The sequence below is a fragment of the Gavia stellata genome, chromosome 14 (assembly GCF_030936135.1).
Source record: "Gavia stellata isolate bGavSte3 chromosome 14, bGavSte3.hap2, whole genome shotgun sequence".
Lineage (NCBI taxonomy): Eukaryota > Metazoa > Chordata > Aves > Gaviiformes > Gaviidae > Gavia > Gavia stellata.
This window is the reverse complement of record NC_082607.1, coordinates 12,140,378-12,154,289: the sequence shown is the minus strand read 5'-3', so window position 1 is coordinate 12,154,289 and position 13,912 is coordinate 12,140,378. Positions and strand designations below refer to the sequence as shown.

Sequence of the window (13,912 nt, the reverse complement as noted above, 5' to 3'; positions counted from 1 at the left end):
GAAATGCATCTTTCACCAATTTCTGCCCTCGTATTTTGTTCACAAAGCCATTCTAATAACCAATTAGCAAAAAATTTGCATCCCCAAGGCAACAAGGAAGACGTTAATTTTTACCCCCTTCCTCCAGCATCTAGCCACTTGCAGTGGCTGAGGCTGGATCAGACCCTGCCATGCACATGGAGTTCTGCACCATGTGCAGGGCTGATCTGACAGCACCAACACTGGGAGTCCCTTCACTATCAAAGGTTTACCCTTTTTTTATTTCAAAGCCTTAAATTCCACTTGTTCTGATCTCACTGAAAACCTGGACAGCAGGGAGCCCAACATAAGAAAGGGAATTTTTACAGCCTTGGCTGGGGCTGCTGGTGGCATTGGGTGCTGCCTGGGTAAGCACCCAGCAGCAAGGGATGCATCACCCTGCTTTTGTCCCCACACCACAGACCCCTGCACTGGGGACAGCTCACAAACCAGGAGCACCGGCAGCAGCACTTGTCTCTCTTCCACCTCTCCTTTTGCTCCCTGCCTGCAGCTGCCTTCAAAAGCAACACGGGAACTCCAGGAGCTGCTCCTTTGCAGCTCCCTTGAGCACCATATTGCACAAGACACTTTATTTTCCATGCACATCGTTGTGGCAGTGACCCTAGGAGACACCCAGCCCTGCCACATGTGCTGCCCTGGGACAAAGAAGAGCCAGAAAGAGGAGGCGTGGAAGAGAGAAAGGAAATAAATAGAAACATCGCACCCCAACAGTGACGGCATTAACCAGAAACCCTCCTCCTCCAGATCCCCCCCAGCCAGGGTGGCTCGCATGCATGTTTTACACAAGCGGGTCAAATAGTCTGTCGCTCTAGAGATGTCAGAAATCCAGCATCTGATTAAAAAAGCATGCATGGCTGAGACATCCAGCACCAGGTCAGAGTCCTGCTGCCAAGGGAATAAACCTTACCTGTTCTCATCCACTGGGATACCAGGATCAAAGTCCATGATTGGAAGAAACATGTCCGGAACACATGGAGTTTATTAAAATGTGCATTTTATGAGTCAGTGTTTCCAGATTTAAACCAGGATTTATGCCTTACTTAAAAGTCATACTGTATCCCCTAGAACCTGCCAATAATTAGCCTTTGAGAACACATACAGTTTGATCACCCCTCCTCCAAACATCTTCAACCCACACTTTGAAGGTGGTGTGTTGCCCAAAGGGTCAGCCCTTCTTACCCTAAAATACGTCTTAAAAAACCCAACAAACACAAGCTTCCTCCAAAGCACGTTTGCACCTCTCAGAGAAGAGAAACCAGCCAAACAATTCACTTACTTTCCTGGCACAAGTCACACAGCAGCAGCCCCCTTATACAGACCTGTTGTGTAAGGTCCCCTGGTAACCCTGACCACATCCCTGAGCCACAAGCCACAGGAACCACCCCTGCACCAGTGCTCCCATCCCTTACATATACCCTGCCATGGCACGGCACGCCAAGCCCACCACACCATCCTGGCTCTCATCTGCAATAAATCTCAGCGCTCTCCTCAGCTCAGCTATCAGGCACAGGTTCAGACCTCCAATTACTTGTGGGACAGTTATTTATTAGTCGATGTCCAGCTGCCAGATTTACAGTCACAGATGCTTGATGCAGTTGCAGGCAAAAACCACCCAAGCATCCATGTCTGTAAATATGCTATTAGGACATCTGGATGACCTGCAGATCCAGCTACAATTACTTATAGGTGAAACAGAGAGGTCCTGTTAGGCCATGCCAAAACCTGCCCCCAGAGCCTGCAAGCACAACTCCAGTAGATGTGCTGGATGAATCACCAAAAGTGTCTCAAAGTCACCTCAGATCCAAGTGTTACTAAACTCCATAGAAGAAAAGAAACAGCAAAGCTGTTGAACTGGGCTTGGGTTTAGCTAAAGAGCATCTGGGCCAAGAATTCCCCTCACCTGTGTTCTTGCACCATTGCTGAAGTTACAGCTTGGCAGCTGTGAGCAGTCGTGCCCTCTGGCATTGGCAACCTAACAAATATCTACTGCTGCCCAAATGAGCAATTTTCCATGGCCTGCTTGGTGTTATCACTGTTGGTACGAGGTCTTATAATCCAGTCATCATGGGGAGGTTTCCCATTCAAATCTCTCTGGGCAAGTGCCAAGCTCCTGGATAAGCCCAGACCTCAGCAACACTCTTACAGTCACTTTGGATCTGAACATTTGCAAATGCGCTGCTGAACCACCTCCAGCAGGACAGGAGCCGAGGAGACGGTGGCACAGCAGCAGCTGCAGGAATGGGAGCTCCTGGCTGCTCCAGCTCCACACCTCCTAGAGCAGGGGCTGTGGCATGGGAGAACTGGCAGTACTGCCTCCACCAAAGAGCGGTTGTGCAAGGAACCAGCAGTTTAAAGACACTCAACCACTCCACACAAGCTTTTGGGGTGGAAAATGAGGAACAGACCACAGCAGTTGGCTGAGGACTTTTATGGGGTCAGAACTGAGTTATCCAAGCTGGGATGTGGTCAGGGGACTGGGCCCACCACAGTCTAAAACTGTAACAGGACCCCATGTCCGCAAACACCCAAGCCCTTGGTTTTGCATCTTCTCTGGCAGATGGCCCAAGGGCCAGAGGGTCTCCCATTGCTTTGTGCAGTACAGACACCTCTGGTATCAGCCACCAATTTCTTATGAGACCTGGGCTCTTCACAGTAGCTTCCCACACAAGCACTGACCCCATCAAACATACAAGGTGATTGCTAGTGTACACAGAGCTTTTGCAGCCACAGCCCAGCCCTGGGACGATGCCTGTCAGGCCATACTCCTTGTACCCCACCTCCCCCTGACACCGATCTCCAACTGCTGTGGCACGAGGTCCAGACTCATCGTTTCCTTCACCCACCTCTGATGCTAAAGCATGGGAGAGGGATGGCACCTTCATTGTAATCAGGGCCTAAAGGACACAGATCCTCAAGGGCCTACAGTGCAAAAAGCAGGCCAAGTTAAGAAGAAACACATAGTTTTACTGTTTGCAAGTATGTGAGCAAGGATTCTCTCCCTGCCCTCACCCACACTGCCAGGGTTGGGCAGGGGAGGTCAGGGCATGAGAAATCATCTCCTTAGCCAGAGCCATGTGTTGATGAGGCAGGCAGAGATCATCACAGAGTAGATCAGGGCCTCCTTCTGCTGCCAGGCATTGCGCTGCTCCTCCAGCATGCGGAGCCTCCTCGAGATCCTTGTCAACTGCAAGGGAAACAGTGGGTCCACTGTCAGCAGCAAAGTGCAGGACATTGGTTACACCCCAGAAGCATGGAACAGCAAGGGATGGAGGGATGGGAGCTGCCATCTTCTTCAGGTCCTCCTTTTCTAGAGCAGCAGCTACCTTTGTATGGGAAAATTAACAGCAGTACCTCAGCTCCTGAACAGATGCTTCAGGAACAGGTCCTTCCCAACAGAAGAGCACCTGAGCCCTTTACTGACAGCAGATGGGGGGTCTGGCTGTCTCCTGTAGCCCTACAGCCCCTCAGGGTAGGAGTCTGATGGGTCAACACACATGTAAGTCCCCCCCTGCTTCCCCATTAGTACCATCAGCCGGGACTAGCTTGGCAACGCCAGCCCATCAGAACCCAGCAACAGACCCCTGCGGCCCCCTCACCCACCCTCCTATGGCTTTCCCAGGAAACATTTGCAGCCCTTCACCCTCATCTCACCTGCTTTCTCATTGCTGCCATCTCAGCAACCCCGACCTCCTCCAAGGCGCTCTCTGGGGCTGGGCCAGCCTCCTGGGAGCTGGCGAAGAAAAACAGAGATGCAGACAGACAAACACTGCTCGAGAGGTGCAACTGCCTTCCCGCACACGCAGCACCGCCACAGGGAGCCGAGCCATGCAGGTAGCATGTGCATGCCCAGGATGTGCTGTCTGGATGCAGCACCAGGAGAGAGGAAACAGCACCTGCACAGCATCTACTCCTCTCTTCTTAACCCCCATCATGCATATTAATACCCCTCCACCATGCACCCCATAGTGATCACAACAAAACATACAGCACGTACCATGACAGACAACAGGGAAAATGCATGCTTGTGTTTCTTTAGAGGACCAACAGAGAGAAAACATTATATTTACCGAGCACCCGTTCTCTATAATCAGAGGAATTCACTGAGGGTTGGATAAATCATCTTTAGAGCCAGTCAGGTAAACATGTATCACAGGGCCAATGCCAAAATGGAGGGATGATCTTATTTACGTCAGCTGGTGGAAAGCAGCCACCAACTGGGGGGAACTATATAAGCAAGTGCATCAGCCAGCAGAAAAGGGCCCTATGTTTGCTGAGACAAGGATTTGTTCCTCTCTGGTATTTCCAGATACCATAAACTCACTTTCCCCACCCTCCCCCCCACCAAAAAAAGTATCACTTTTTGCTCTTATAGCAAATTTTACCTGCAGCTTGAAACATAAACAAGCAACCCAAGCATGCACCACTTTCTTCCATCCCTGGAAACCAAGGGGCCACCACTGGGATTAGCTGCTGCACTGACAGAGGCAACACAGACCACACATCTCCAGGGCATCCCCTGGAGACAGAGCCTTGCTGCAGGGCCCACAGCACCGAGCCACAAAATAAAGTAGATCCACAGTGAGAAAAATCAAAACTGCCATATTCGGCCTGTTTTTCCTATCATCATAGGCTAGCCCTACATCAGTTGTTCTATAATCAAAACTCCCCTATGTACACCAGTAACTCGCGTGGGCACTCGCTGGTACCATACGGGTTGCCGAGTGTCTAACACCGCTCCTTCAGAGACCTTGGGGAGGGGAGGGTATTTGTTCCTGTTTGCAATATGATGTTGATCTCGCTGAAGACAAGCCAGAACAGCATGTGGAGATACAGTGAATCTCTGTCTGAAAATACATTTGTGAGATAATATCTCCACGTAATGTAGCTGCGGTGTAAAATGAAAGCCACAACAGAATAAAAATCCAATTTCCCCCAGCACAGAGCCATTAAAAAGGGACACATCCTGCAGCTTTTGACTGAAAAATCACAGTTGATACAGGTGAACACCCTTTATAGTAAAGACTAGAAATTACCTTCCAATGACTCAGACCCTTCAAGAGGTCACTGTCAGGTAAATATTCACATCTCTATCCGAGACCAGACTTTTCTTTATTAAAATTTCAGGACAAACAAGTAAGCTCAGCAATTTTTTTATTTTTATTGTTGCATAGGGGTACAAAGTTGTCATATTGAAGAGATACCGTATGCATCTGAAGTGATGCAAAGTACCAAGAAGAGGTGTTTCAAGGTGGCTGGCTTCAAAGGAAGATCGAGACCTGGGGAGAGGCCCAGGACTCACCCCACTGTGTTACAGCAGCTCCGCAAGCTACCACCTCTCATGGTACGATGGCCTAAACCTCTACTGCTGATGGGAGGAGGGAGAAGGTCTTACGTAGCCACTAACCAGATCTGTTGGCATGCCCAGACTTCATTAAAAAAAGTTTGAAGACAGTCAGCCTACTATGGTTAAAAGCAGGGACATCACTTTGCATTGTCCGCAGGCAGAAGCCAGCTCTGCTGCCTGCACCTCCGCGCCAGCTGGGGAGGGAAGGCAGGGTGTGCCACTGATGATGGCACCGATGATGGATGCTCACTCTCCTCCCTTTCTGCCTGGAGGCTTTGCTCAAGGAGAGTTAGAAGTATTTAGACGTTCCTCTGGGTGCTCACCAGCCTTAGAGCAGTGGGGACACCTTAAGGCTGCAATGATGTCTTTGAACATGTTAAATTTACTGCACTTGCACAGATGAGAGTGTGGTGGAGACAGTTGCTCCAGCACATTCAGAGAGATTGAGGTCATTGCATACCTGCTCCAGCAAGCACACAGGCATACTGCACCCTGGACAGAGGCATCGGCTACACGATGAGTAACTCAGTGCAGCCAGTTCGTGGAAGAGGTTAATTAAGAGTGACCAAGATACAGCCAAGGGTGCTGGGAGCCTGCAGGAGTGGATGTCTCGGGGACAGCACCTGGGTCAGGCCACCTGTTCCGGATTTTGATTCCCTTCACACATTTCTCTCCGTCAAGCTATCAAGGCATGCAGAAAAATTAGCACTTGCTTAGCAGTGAAGAGCAGCTGAAATCCCAGCAATGTCACAGGCGGCATTCGATCACTCGGGGTGCCCGGGGGACCCATGTTAAGCTAAGCAGAAGACACAAGGTGGGCTGGGTTAGCTGGGTGCACCCAGGCTGGCTGCACCAGGCACTCCTGGGCCAGGCATCCGGAGCTGGCGGACAGGACAGGTGAGGAGAAGAGCCTGGGGCAGCCATGCAGGGCCATCCTGCTCCTGTGCCGTGCAGCCTGCGGTTTACAGAGCTCGTGCCTGGCTCATGCCTAAGCGAGGCAAAGGCAAGTACTTGCAGAGTGACAGGGAGGTGGCTCAAGCCAAGCTGAAGTCACCTGGATGGCACTGGGTCTTGCAGAGAGTCCTGGACACGGTGGAAGAGCACCTGGCCCAGGAGATACATGGTCTGGAAGATGTTCTGCAAGGAGTAGATTCTGCCCGTCTCTGCGAGGAGGGGGAGTGGGGCACTGCACATGGGCAGAGGGCATGCGTCCGGCCTGGGGTGCAGAATCATGCCTGTTATTGCCTGGCCTCGTACAGCGCAGGCACAGCCTGGCATTTGGCAATGCCCTTCATCCCTTCAGCAGCTCCAAGCATCTCTGGGCAATGCCATCAGCACCCAGACCCCCACATCACCAGATGGGAAAACCCCCTCCAGCAACCCCCCTGACTCAGAAGCAGTCACCTGACTCCTCCAAAGCCAACCATGGCTGTGTGATAACCAGACCTTCACCAGCTGCTCTCACAGGGGTTGAGGAAGGCAGCTCTTCACCCAGGACAACCCTGGACTTCTAGGGGGAAAGGTGGCTCTGCTTTGGGATTAAGTTAGAGACAATTTCTCCACCGGAGAGTCTCCAGAGCACAAGGCCATGAGCAGAGGATCATTATCACCATGCTACTGCTCACAAGCTATGCTCAAAGAGCTAAAAAGCAAGTGTGCTCTTAGTCCCTGTCTGCAAGGCACCACAAGTTACAACCACCCTTGTAGAAACCCAGTTAAGCCCTGGTGCCTTGTTTGCCAGTGGTCACCTGCCCATAGCCCCCAGCACTCTGCCGTGCTGGTGCTTGAGCAAGAGAGCACATTGCAAAGCATCCAGAGGAAGACAGGCAAAGCCAGAGAGACTGGGACAAGCCAGAGAAGGCAGCAAGGTCCTCTTGGCCCGACGGCCAGGCAAGGATCAACAGCGCTCTCAACTTGCTGCAAAAGGGGACGTGCTCTCCCCCGTGTGTCTCAGCAGAGAGCTCATCATCCTGGGGACCAACACAGCTGCCTTCAACGCTGCCTGGCACAAACCTCTCTGACCCCAGAAGTCATGTTCCTCTCATGCAAGAGTAGGACTTGCCAGGCACTGCCTTGCCCGGATCTGGATACCTCCCTGCCTCGGGGCACCGACACCACAGAGCATCAAAGCAGCACAGATGACAGGAGATGCTGATCCCCACCCACCACAGACAGCTCTGGGTTCGTGCTCACCGCTCATGGTGCTGGCCCGGGCTGTGCAAGGCCAGCTGGGCACAGTCATTTGGAGTCCTCTCCCGCCGCGACCTGCTGCTGTGATGGCCCTGTTGGCATCAAACACAACCATGTTAGTGCAGAGACCCTGCACGGCGCGAGCCCAGCCCGGTGCCCTGCGTGGTCTGCAGTGCCAGGAGCCCGTCAGCACGGGGAAAGCGTTCAGGGGTGGGAGCGTTACATGAGCCCCAAACCTGGTGAGCTGATGCTGAAGCGGGTAGGGACACATGCTTGGAGCAGGGCAAGGGCCACCAGCAAGGAGCCTGCTGATCTCATCTCTATCCAGATCAAAAATCCTGAACCTAACGCACCCGGGAACAGCTCTTGAATCTCAGGGAAGTGAAAGCATTTGAGAAGGCAGATCAGCAGCTCCAGCAACCAAACCAAGCCTTTGCCTGCCCATGTCAGGGGCCCCTCTTTGAATTAGTTTCACACAAGGTTAAAATCTGCTTTCAACTCTGACACCAGAACCCTTTACGCTGCAATGATGAAACAGCTCCATCTCATACTTCATCCAGGAGAAACAGTGGTTGAAAAGGGACTTCAAAAGCAGCAGAAGGGGGTTGTGGGGGGACTGCACCTACCTCAGCCTATCTTCTGCTCACAAAAATGCAGTAGGTGATCTGACTGAATCGATGTCCCAGCACGCAGGTGTATACTGGTTATGGGACAGAAAGAGTTCCCACCACCCCTACACCCTCACTCCTAGGACTCCTAGGAGGAGGTAGCACTCTGGAAGATGAATTCTGGCTTGGACTGATAACAGACCTCTGGAGAAACCCAACACTGGGATTGCTCCCTTTTCCCACCACAGGCAACCCCGTCCGCTCTCAATACAGTACCGATCGTTTGCGTCTCTGGGAGCTTGATCTGCCGGCTATGTGCAGAAAAGGGAGCTCCCGGAGGTGGGTGGGCTGCGCAGAGGAGTCCGGGGCCATGTGCACCACAACAGAGGGGACTTTCCTTTGCTGGTTCAGCAGGATGGGCCTCAAACTGGCATCTGATATTTCTACAGAGAGGGGAGAGGGAAGAATTAAACCAACCTGAATGCCCTCAGGACAGGAGAGAAGAGAGATCCACCCATGTAGAAGAGCCAACCCTGTGTCTAGTGTTACCAGACATACATCAAAAACTCTGTCCTGCAGGTGTGAGCGCCAGGACAGCCCAAAGAGCCACGGACTGAAAAGCAACTGGACACACTGCAACAGGAAAGTGAGGTTTGGGAGCTATTTTTCAAAGAGACAGGGCCAGATGTCTCTGCATCCCAAAGCAGGGAGCCTACCAAAGGCCAAGAGGGAACGGTAAGAGATGTGGAGGGAGATGCCTCCACATTTTGCTCCTCACCTTTTGGAACTAAGACACCTCCTGCCTTCTTTTGGTCACCTTTGCCTACCTCTCCCCAAGCGTCTCTCCACCATCCTGTCCTACCTTCCAGAAGAAAGCTGACTACAGTATCTGCCCCTGTCCTCTCCTCTTGCAAAGCAAACCACCGGGGACTTTATAAAGGGATCCTACTCCCTAGGATGTTGTCGAGCCCCACCAACCTCCAGCCACCCCAAACAACCAGGACATTACCTGCAAGAGAAATCCTATCAGGGATGTGCATCCGAAAGGAAGGAGGGACATCCTCTGTCACTGGCTCCTTGTCCACAGGGCTGAAGCTATCTGCTACCTTCAGCCTGTTGGGAACCTGCATCCTTTGACTGATGGCTTCTGTGAAGAGCAGGTCATAGCGGACTCTGTTCAGATCCAGTCCCCAAAGCGGCCACATCTTTTTTGATTTCCTCAGATTGCTTGAGCACCCTTGGGTTTCACACAGAGGAAAAGAAAGCTGAACGAAAGTGGTAGCAAGCTGCTCTTCCAAACTGGCACCTGCACAGGGACAACACATGTGCTATAAGACAGCTAAAACACAGGCAGAAACAACCCACAAGACAGACACCGTCAGAGCTGTCCCAGAGAACGTGGTGTCCCATGAAGCCCAGCTGGCGGGGGCAAGGGAACAGGGCCACGGCACGAGGGAACTTCTGCTCGGCAGGGTGAGAAAGGAGAAAACTCCTATGTGTCCTGGGAGCAAAGCATAAGCTTAGCACCTATTGACTCAAATAATAGCAAGGAAAGGGCGATAGTTCAGCACACCTGTGAGAGAAGAGCAGTTCAAGTATACCCTAAAAACTAGTGATAAAAAAATTATTTTCCATCCAGAAGTAAAGTTTTTTGGAGGGCTAGGAGCACATTTTTGTGTTCATACACCTTCAAAGAAAAATGAGGTTTTCTAAAAACAGGACACATTTTGGTGATAAGATTCCAGGTTACCACAGGAAAAGCTGAGCACTAAACTCGTTCTCCACACACACTTTCGCTGCAGTATGCCCCAGGGCCATATGCCATTCCCCACCTGATCCAGCACCCATCTCCTTGCACCCATCTCCTCTAGTGACCCACACCAAGCCGGACTTTGCCCTGAGCAGGGCTGCCAGATACTGACCCACCCTTCCAGAGGGGAAGGAGAAGCACCCGTCAGCTCGCCCAGGCGTCCCAGATGTGCCACATGCATGCACAGCCCCCCTGCACCCTCCTTGCTGCTGCCCTTTGAGCTTGCCATGTCCAAAAAAGTCCCCCTTTGCTTCCAGGTCAAAATCTCCACCATAAGAGGAGCCACCTGCTCCAGCACAGTCCAAACAGCCGGAGGAAGGAGAGGTCTTCCTTTTCAAAGCTCAAGGTGAGGAAATGGGAGGAGGCGAGTGAGTGGGAGTATGCAGGGGCCCTGCCCTCTTTGATCACGCCCAGACACTATATTTAGCAGCTGGGTCTCTAATGCTGCATTTCCAGCCCAGCTGGCAGCAGCCAGGGCTTACCACCACCACCCTCGCTGCTGCTTCTCGGGGCACTTCAGACCTTCTCGCCTGCCCCAGCCCCCTGCCACCCCCTGGGACATCACCCAGAGGAGAGGAGCAGAGGGAAATCCCTGGGGAGCAGGACCGCCTCCCAGAGCCCAAAGGGCCACAGGAGATGTGGCCCCCAAGCCACCAATCCCATCCCCTGCAGCAGCCAGGCCGTGTAACTCCAGGTGTGTGAGGGCAGCAGAACTGGCTCCACGTCTGCAATAACCAGCACTTCCAGTGATCACCTGCCTTGCGCTGCTCTCTCCTCCTCCGTCATTAAAAACCTTTTAATTAAAAAGAGACATAAATTTGCCCAGCATCAGCTGCGGCAATTTCCTGCTTCCAGCCGCACAGAGATGAGATCCCCATCTCTGCAACCGGGTCTGCCCCAGAGGCGCTGCCGGGCACATGGTGTGCGGCAGCACAGCAGCCCCCGGCTGCCCCATGCCTTCTCCACCACCCTGCCCAGAGCCAACATTGGCATGGGTGACACCAACCCATGGGTGTCACAACACACGCACACCCTGCTTCTCCCCAAAACCTCAAAGAAAGTGGATTTTTGCAGGAACCCCCCACTCAGGAGCGGGGAGTAAGTTCTGGGACTGTCCCGTAAGTCCTGGGATGGTCCCAAAGTGGTGTCAGTCCCATAGGAGAAACCTGCATCAAATACCCAGCCCCACAGTCCACAACCATGGAGACATCCACAACCAAGATTTCTCCTTCACAGTTTTGGTGCTTTAGAGGAACGAACACCCTGTGTTGCCTTCTCAGCCTGCTCTCGGGGAAACCAACATATATTAATAACAGTAAATCTGGAGAGGGCAGATCGGTTCATTTTCTAATCTGCTGCAGCTCCCAAAGAGCAGAGGGATGGGAGGGGAGTGAGAAGCAGGTTCTGAGAGACTAAGCTGTTAAGAAAAGAAACAAAAATCAGCTGTCAAAACCCATAAGAACAAAATGCTTAAGTGGCTGGATTTCCTCCTTTAACTTTCTTTAGGGCTTTTTCTAGCTATTGCCAAGCAACCGCCCCTCGCCAGCGGAAGAAGACTGCTCGGCCTCTGCTTTGGCACTTCTCCGTGCATTTGCAGCGACAGGGAATGTCCGGCACGCTAAGCCTGCGAGTAGGTTTAAGTCCTGCAAGCCGGGAAAGCCTGCCCTGGGGAGGTAAACCCCACAACCCCCCTCTCTCCGTCCCACCCCGGCCCAGGATGCTCCATACAAGGCTGGCGGGCGTACCAGCCTGGTCCATCGCCCCCCCTTCCGCTCTCGGGGTGGGGGGCTGGGGTGGGCAGCCCCCTGCTAGAGGGGCTGACCTCGCTCACAGCTCTGTCCTCAGCTTGGGGCAGTAACCCGTCGCGGCAGAACGACGCTAACAGGGAGCGGAACGGCGTCTGTCACCCGGCTCGGGCGCTGCCGCCTGCCACAGCCAAGCGCGGGGCGCAGCGGGCCCCGCAGAGCCGGGGTGCGCCCTCCGCGTCCCCCGGCCTCGGCTTAGGGATGCGCTGCGGAGCAAAGGGCTCCGGGGATCCCGGGCACAGCGCCCCGGTTCCGAAGGCCACGGCGGGGCTGAGAGGCCATCCCGCCCCTCGCCCCGCAGGGACGCCCCGGTGCCCCCCGCTGCCGGACGCGCTCCCCCGCCGGGGCCGAGGCTGTCCGCAGAGCCACGTCCCGTCCCCGGCTCCGGCACCCACCAGCTCTGCGGCTTCCAAACGGGGGGAGTGGGGGGGCACTTACTTTTTTTTTTTCTTTTTTTTTTTTGCAGTCCAAGGCAACTGTCGGACCTGTAAACAGCCGCGCCCGCTGCCAGCCCGGGCGGGGGCGGGGACGGTGCCGGTGCCGGTGCCGGTGCCGGCCGGGACAGCCCGCCCTCCCGGCAGCCCGCCCTCCTGCTTAAAGCCGCAGCCGCGGTGATTAACGAGCTGCGACTCCTCAGCGCGGCGCCCCCCCGGGGGCAGCGGGCACCCCCCGGCCCGGCGGTCAGCCTCTCCCAGCACTGACCACGAAGGTACGAAGTTTGCCGGAGCGAAAGGATTGCTCTTGCCCGGGGGACAGAAGCAAACCCAGGAGCTTCACCAGGTTCCCCCCCCGCCCCGTCCCCAGGCACACGCAGCCCAGCGATGTTTGCAGGCAAACCAACCCACGCTTCAAGGTGAGGGCTCAGCCCGTCTCCCCTCGGCACCCCAACGCCGCTGCGCGTGGCAGTGCCAGCCACAGCACGTCCCCATGCCACCCTGGGAGCCCGGGTGGGAGCAGAGACGCGGCCATCCAAGTGCCGAGCTGTGCCAGAGCTAATCTCTCCTGCCTCTCAGTGGAGTCCGCAGCGATAAAATGATCCATTTGGGATGAAGAACAGTTTTAAACACTTCTGAATAGGGACAGAGTCCAAGACCTGACCGTAAAATCTGGTTTTGAAAGGGCTTAAAATAAATCCCACGCTGCCCTGGTCTTGCTATTTAAAGGGGATTATCTAAGAGGTTTAGGAGCACACAGAGGAACAGCAAGACAACTTGTGCACCTAAATCCCCTCAAAGACCTTAGGAAATCCCTCCACACTTCACCTACCAACCCGCCAGGGCTCACAGGACACCCTCCAGTTCTCACCAAGAGTTGCACCACGTGCCCAGGGAACTCAAAGGCTCCCGGCAGATGTGTGGGGTTCATTCCCGGCCCTACAGCAGCACACACGCGATCTCCAGAGATGGTCCCCTCCTCACTGGCGACTGTGCTGCAGCCGTGCCTGGGGGGGGGTATTGGTGTCATCATCCCACAGCTGCCTCCATCGCGCCGCAGAGCTGAGCCCCAGCACCCCCACGAGATGGAAATCCAGCTGTGCCCAGTGAGACATCTCCCCTGTGAGAAAAAGCCACACTATGCCACTCAGACAGTGAGGGTTTTTTAATAAATACCTTTTTTTGCACAGAAATATACCAAGTTTTACAGAATACAAACTGCAGGGATAATGACCGAGCATCAAAGACAGAGGACGCAGAGTGCCCTTCCGTCTCCCTCCGGTCTGTTCCAGGCTCTGACCCCGATGCTCGCTGTCAGGTCTTCCCATAATCCCAATTTGCTAAGGCCAAAAGGCAAAGTAAAGGCCTGGGAAGGGACAGACAAGGTGCCAGAAGCTGCAAACCTCACGTGTCCTGCCCCTGGAACAGCCACACTGGGCAAGCCTCAGCTCTGGGCTGAGGGCAGCTGCTGCGAGAGCATCAGTCCCCAGGGAGGGACCGAGCAGGGTGAAGGCAGCCGATGGACATACAAGAGCCTTTCGGTGCTGGTGGAGAAACTGGTGCTGGGGTGAACACCAAGGGGTGGCAGTGCTGGGAGTTTCTGGGCTAATCCTGGGGTGTTGGTGAGCACAACCCCCTTTTTAACCCATCAGACATGACTGGCAAAGGACAGCCCCATTGCT

At 54.0% G+C, this 13,912-nt stretch overlaps 1 protein-coding gene across 1 annotated transcript; it reads right to left on the bottom strand.

Annotated features, from left to right (window-relative positions):
• Positions 1 to 2,982: 2,982 nt before the first annotated feature.
• FATE1 (fetal and adult testis expressed 1) lies at positions 2,983 to 12,654 on the bottom strand. The gene is made up of 7 exons (XM_059824257.1): positions 12,638 to 12,654; positions 9,191 to 9,487; positions 8,458 to 8,624; positions 7,577 to 7,665; positions 6,438 to 6,599; positions 3,691 to 3,769; positions 2,983 to 3,223 (listed from the first exon to the last, which is right to left on the bottom strand). The coding sequence occupies exons 2-7, from the start codon at positions 9,384 to 9,386 to the stop codon at positions 3,092 to 3,094; spliced, it is 825 nt and encodes a 274-aa protein (XP_059680240.1). The 5' UTR covers positions 9,387 to 9,487; positions 12,638 to 12,654; the 3' UTR covers positions 2,983 to 3,091.
• Between the last annotated feature and the right edge of the window lie 1,258 nt (positions 12,655 to 13,912).

What these genes read in the sequence shown, in the direction of transcription:
- FATE1 (XM_059824257.1), bottom strand. Translation starts at nt 9,386, where the DNA reads ATGTGGCCGCTTTGGGGACTGGATCTGAACAGAGTCCGCTATGACCTG. An exon ending in TGATAGGATTTCTCTTGCAG is followed by an intron (nt 8,625 to 9,190) that starts GTAATGTCCTGG and finishes CCCTCTCTGTAG; the next exon opens with AAATATCAGATGCCAGTTTG. An exon ending in CAAGACCCAGTGCCATCCAG is followed by an intron (nt 3,770 to 6,437) that starts GTGACTTCAGCT and finishes TTTCTTCGCCAG; the next exon opens with CTCCCAGGAGGCTGGCCCAG.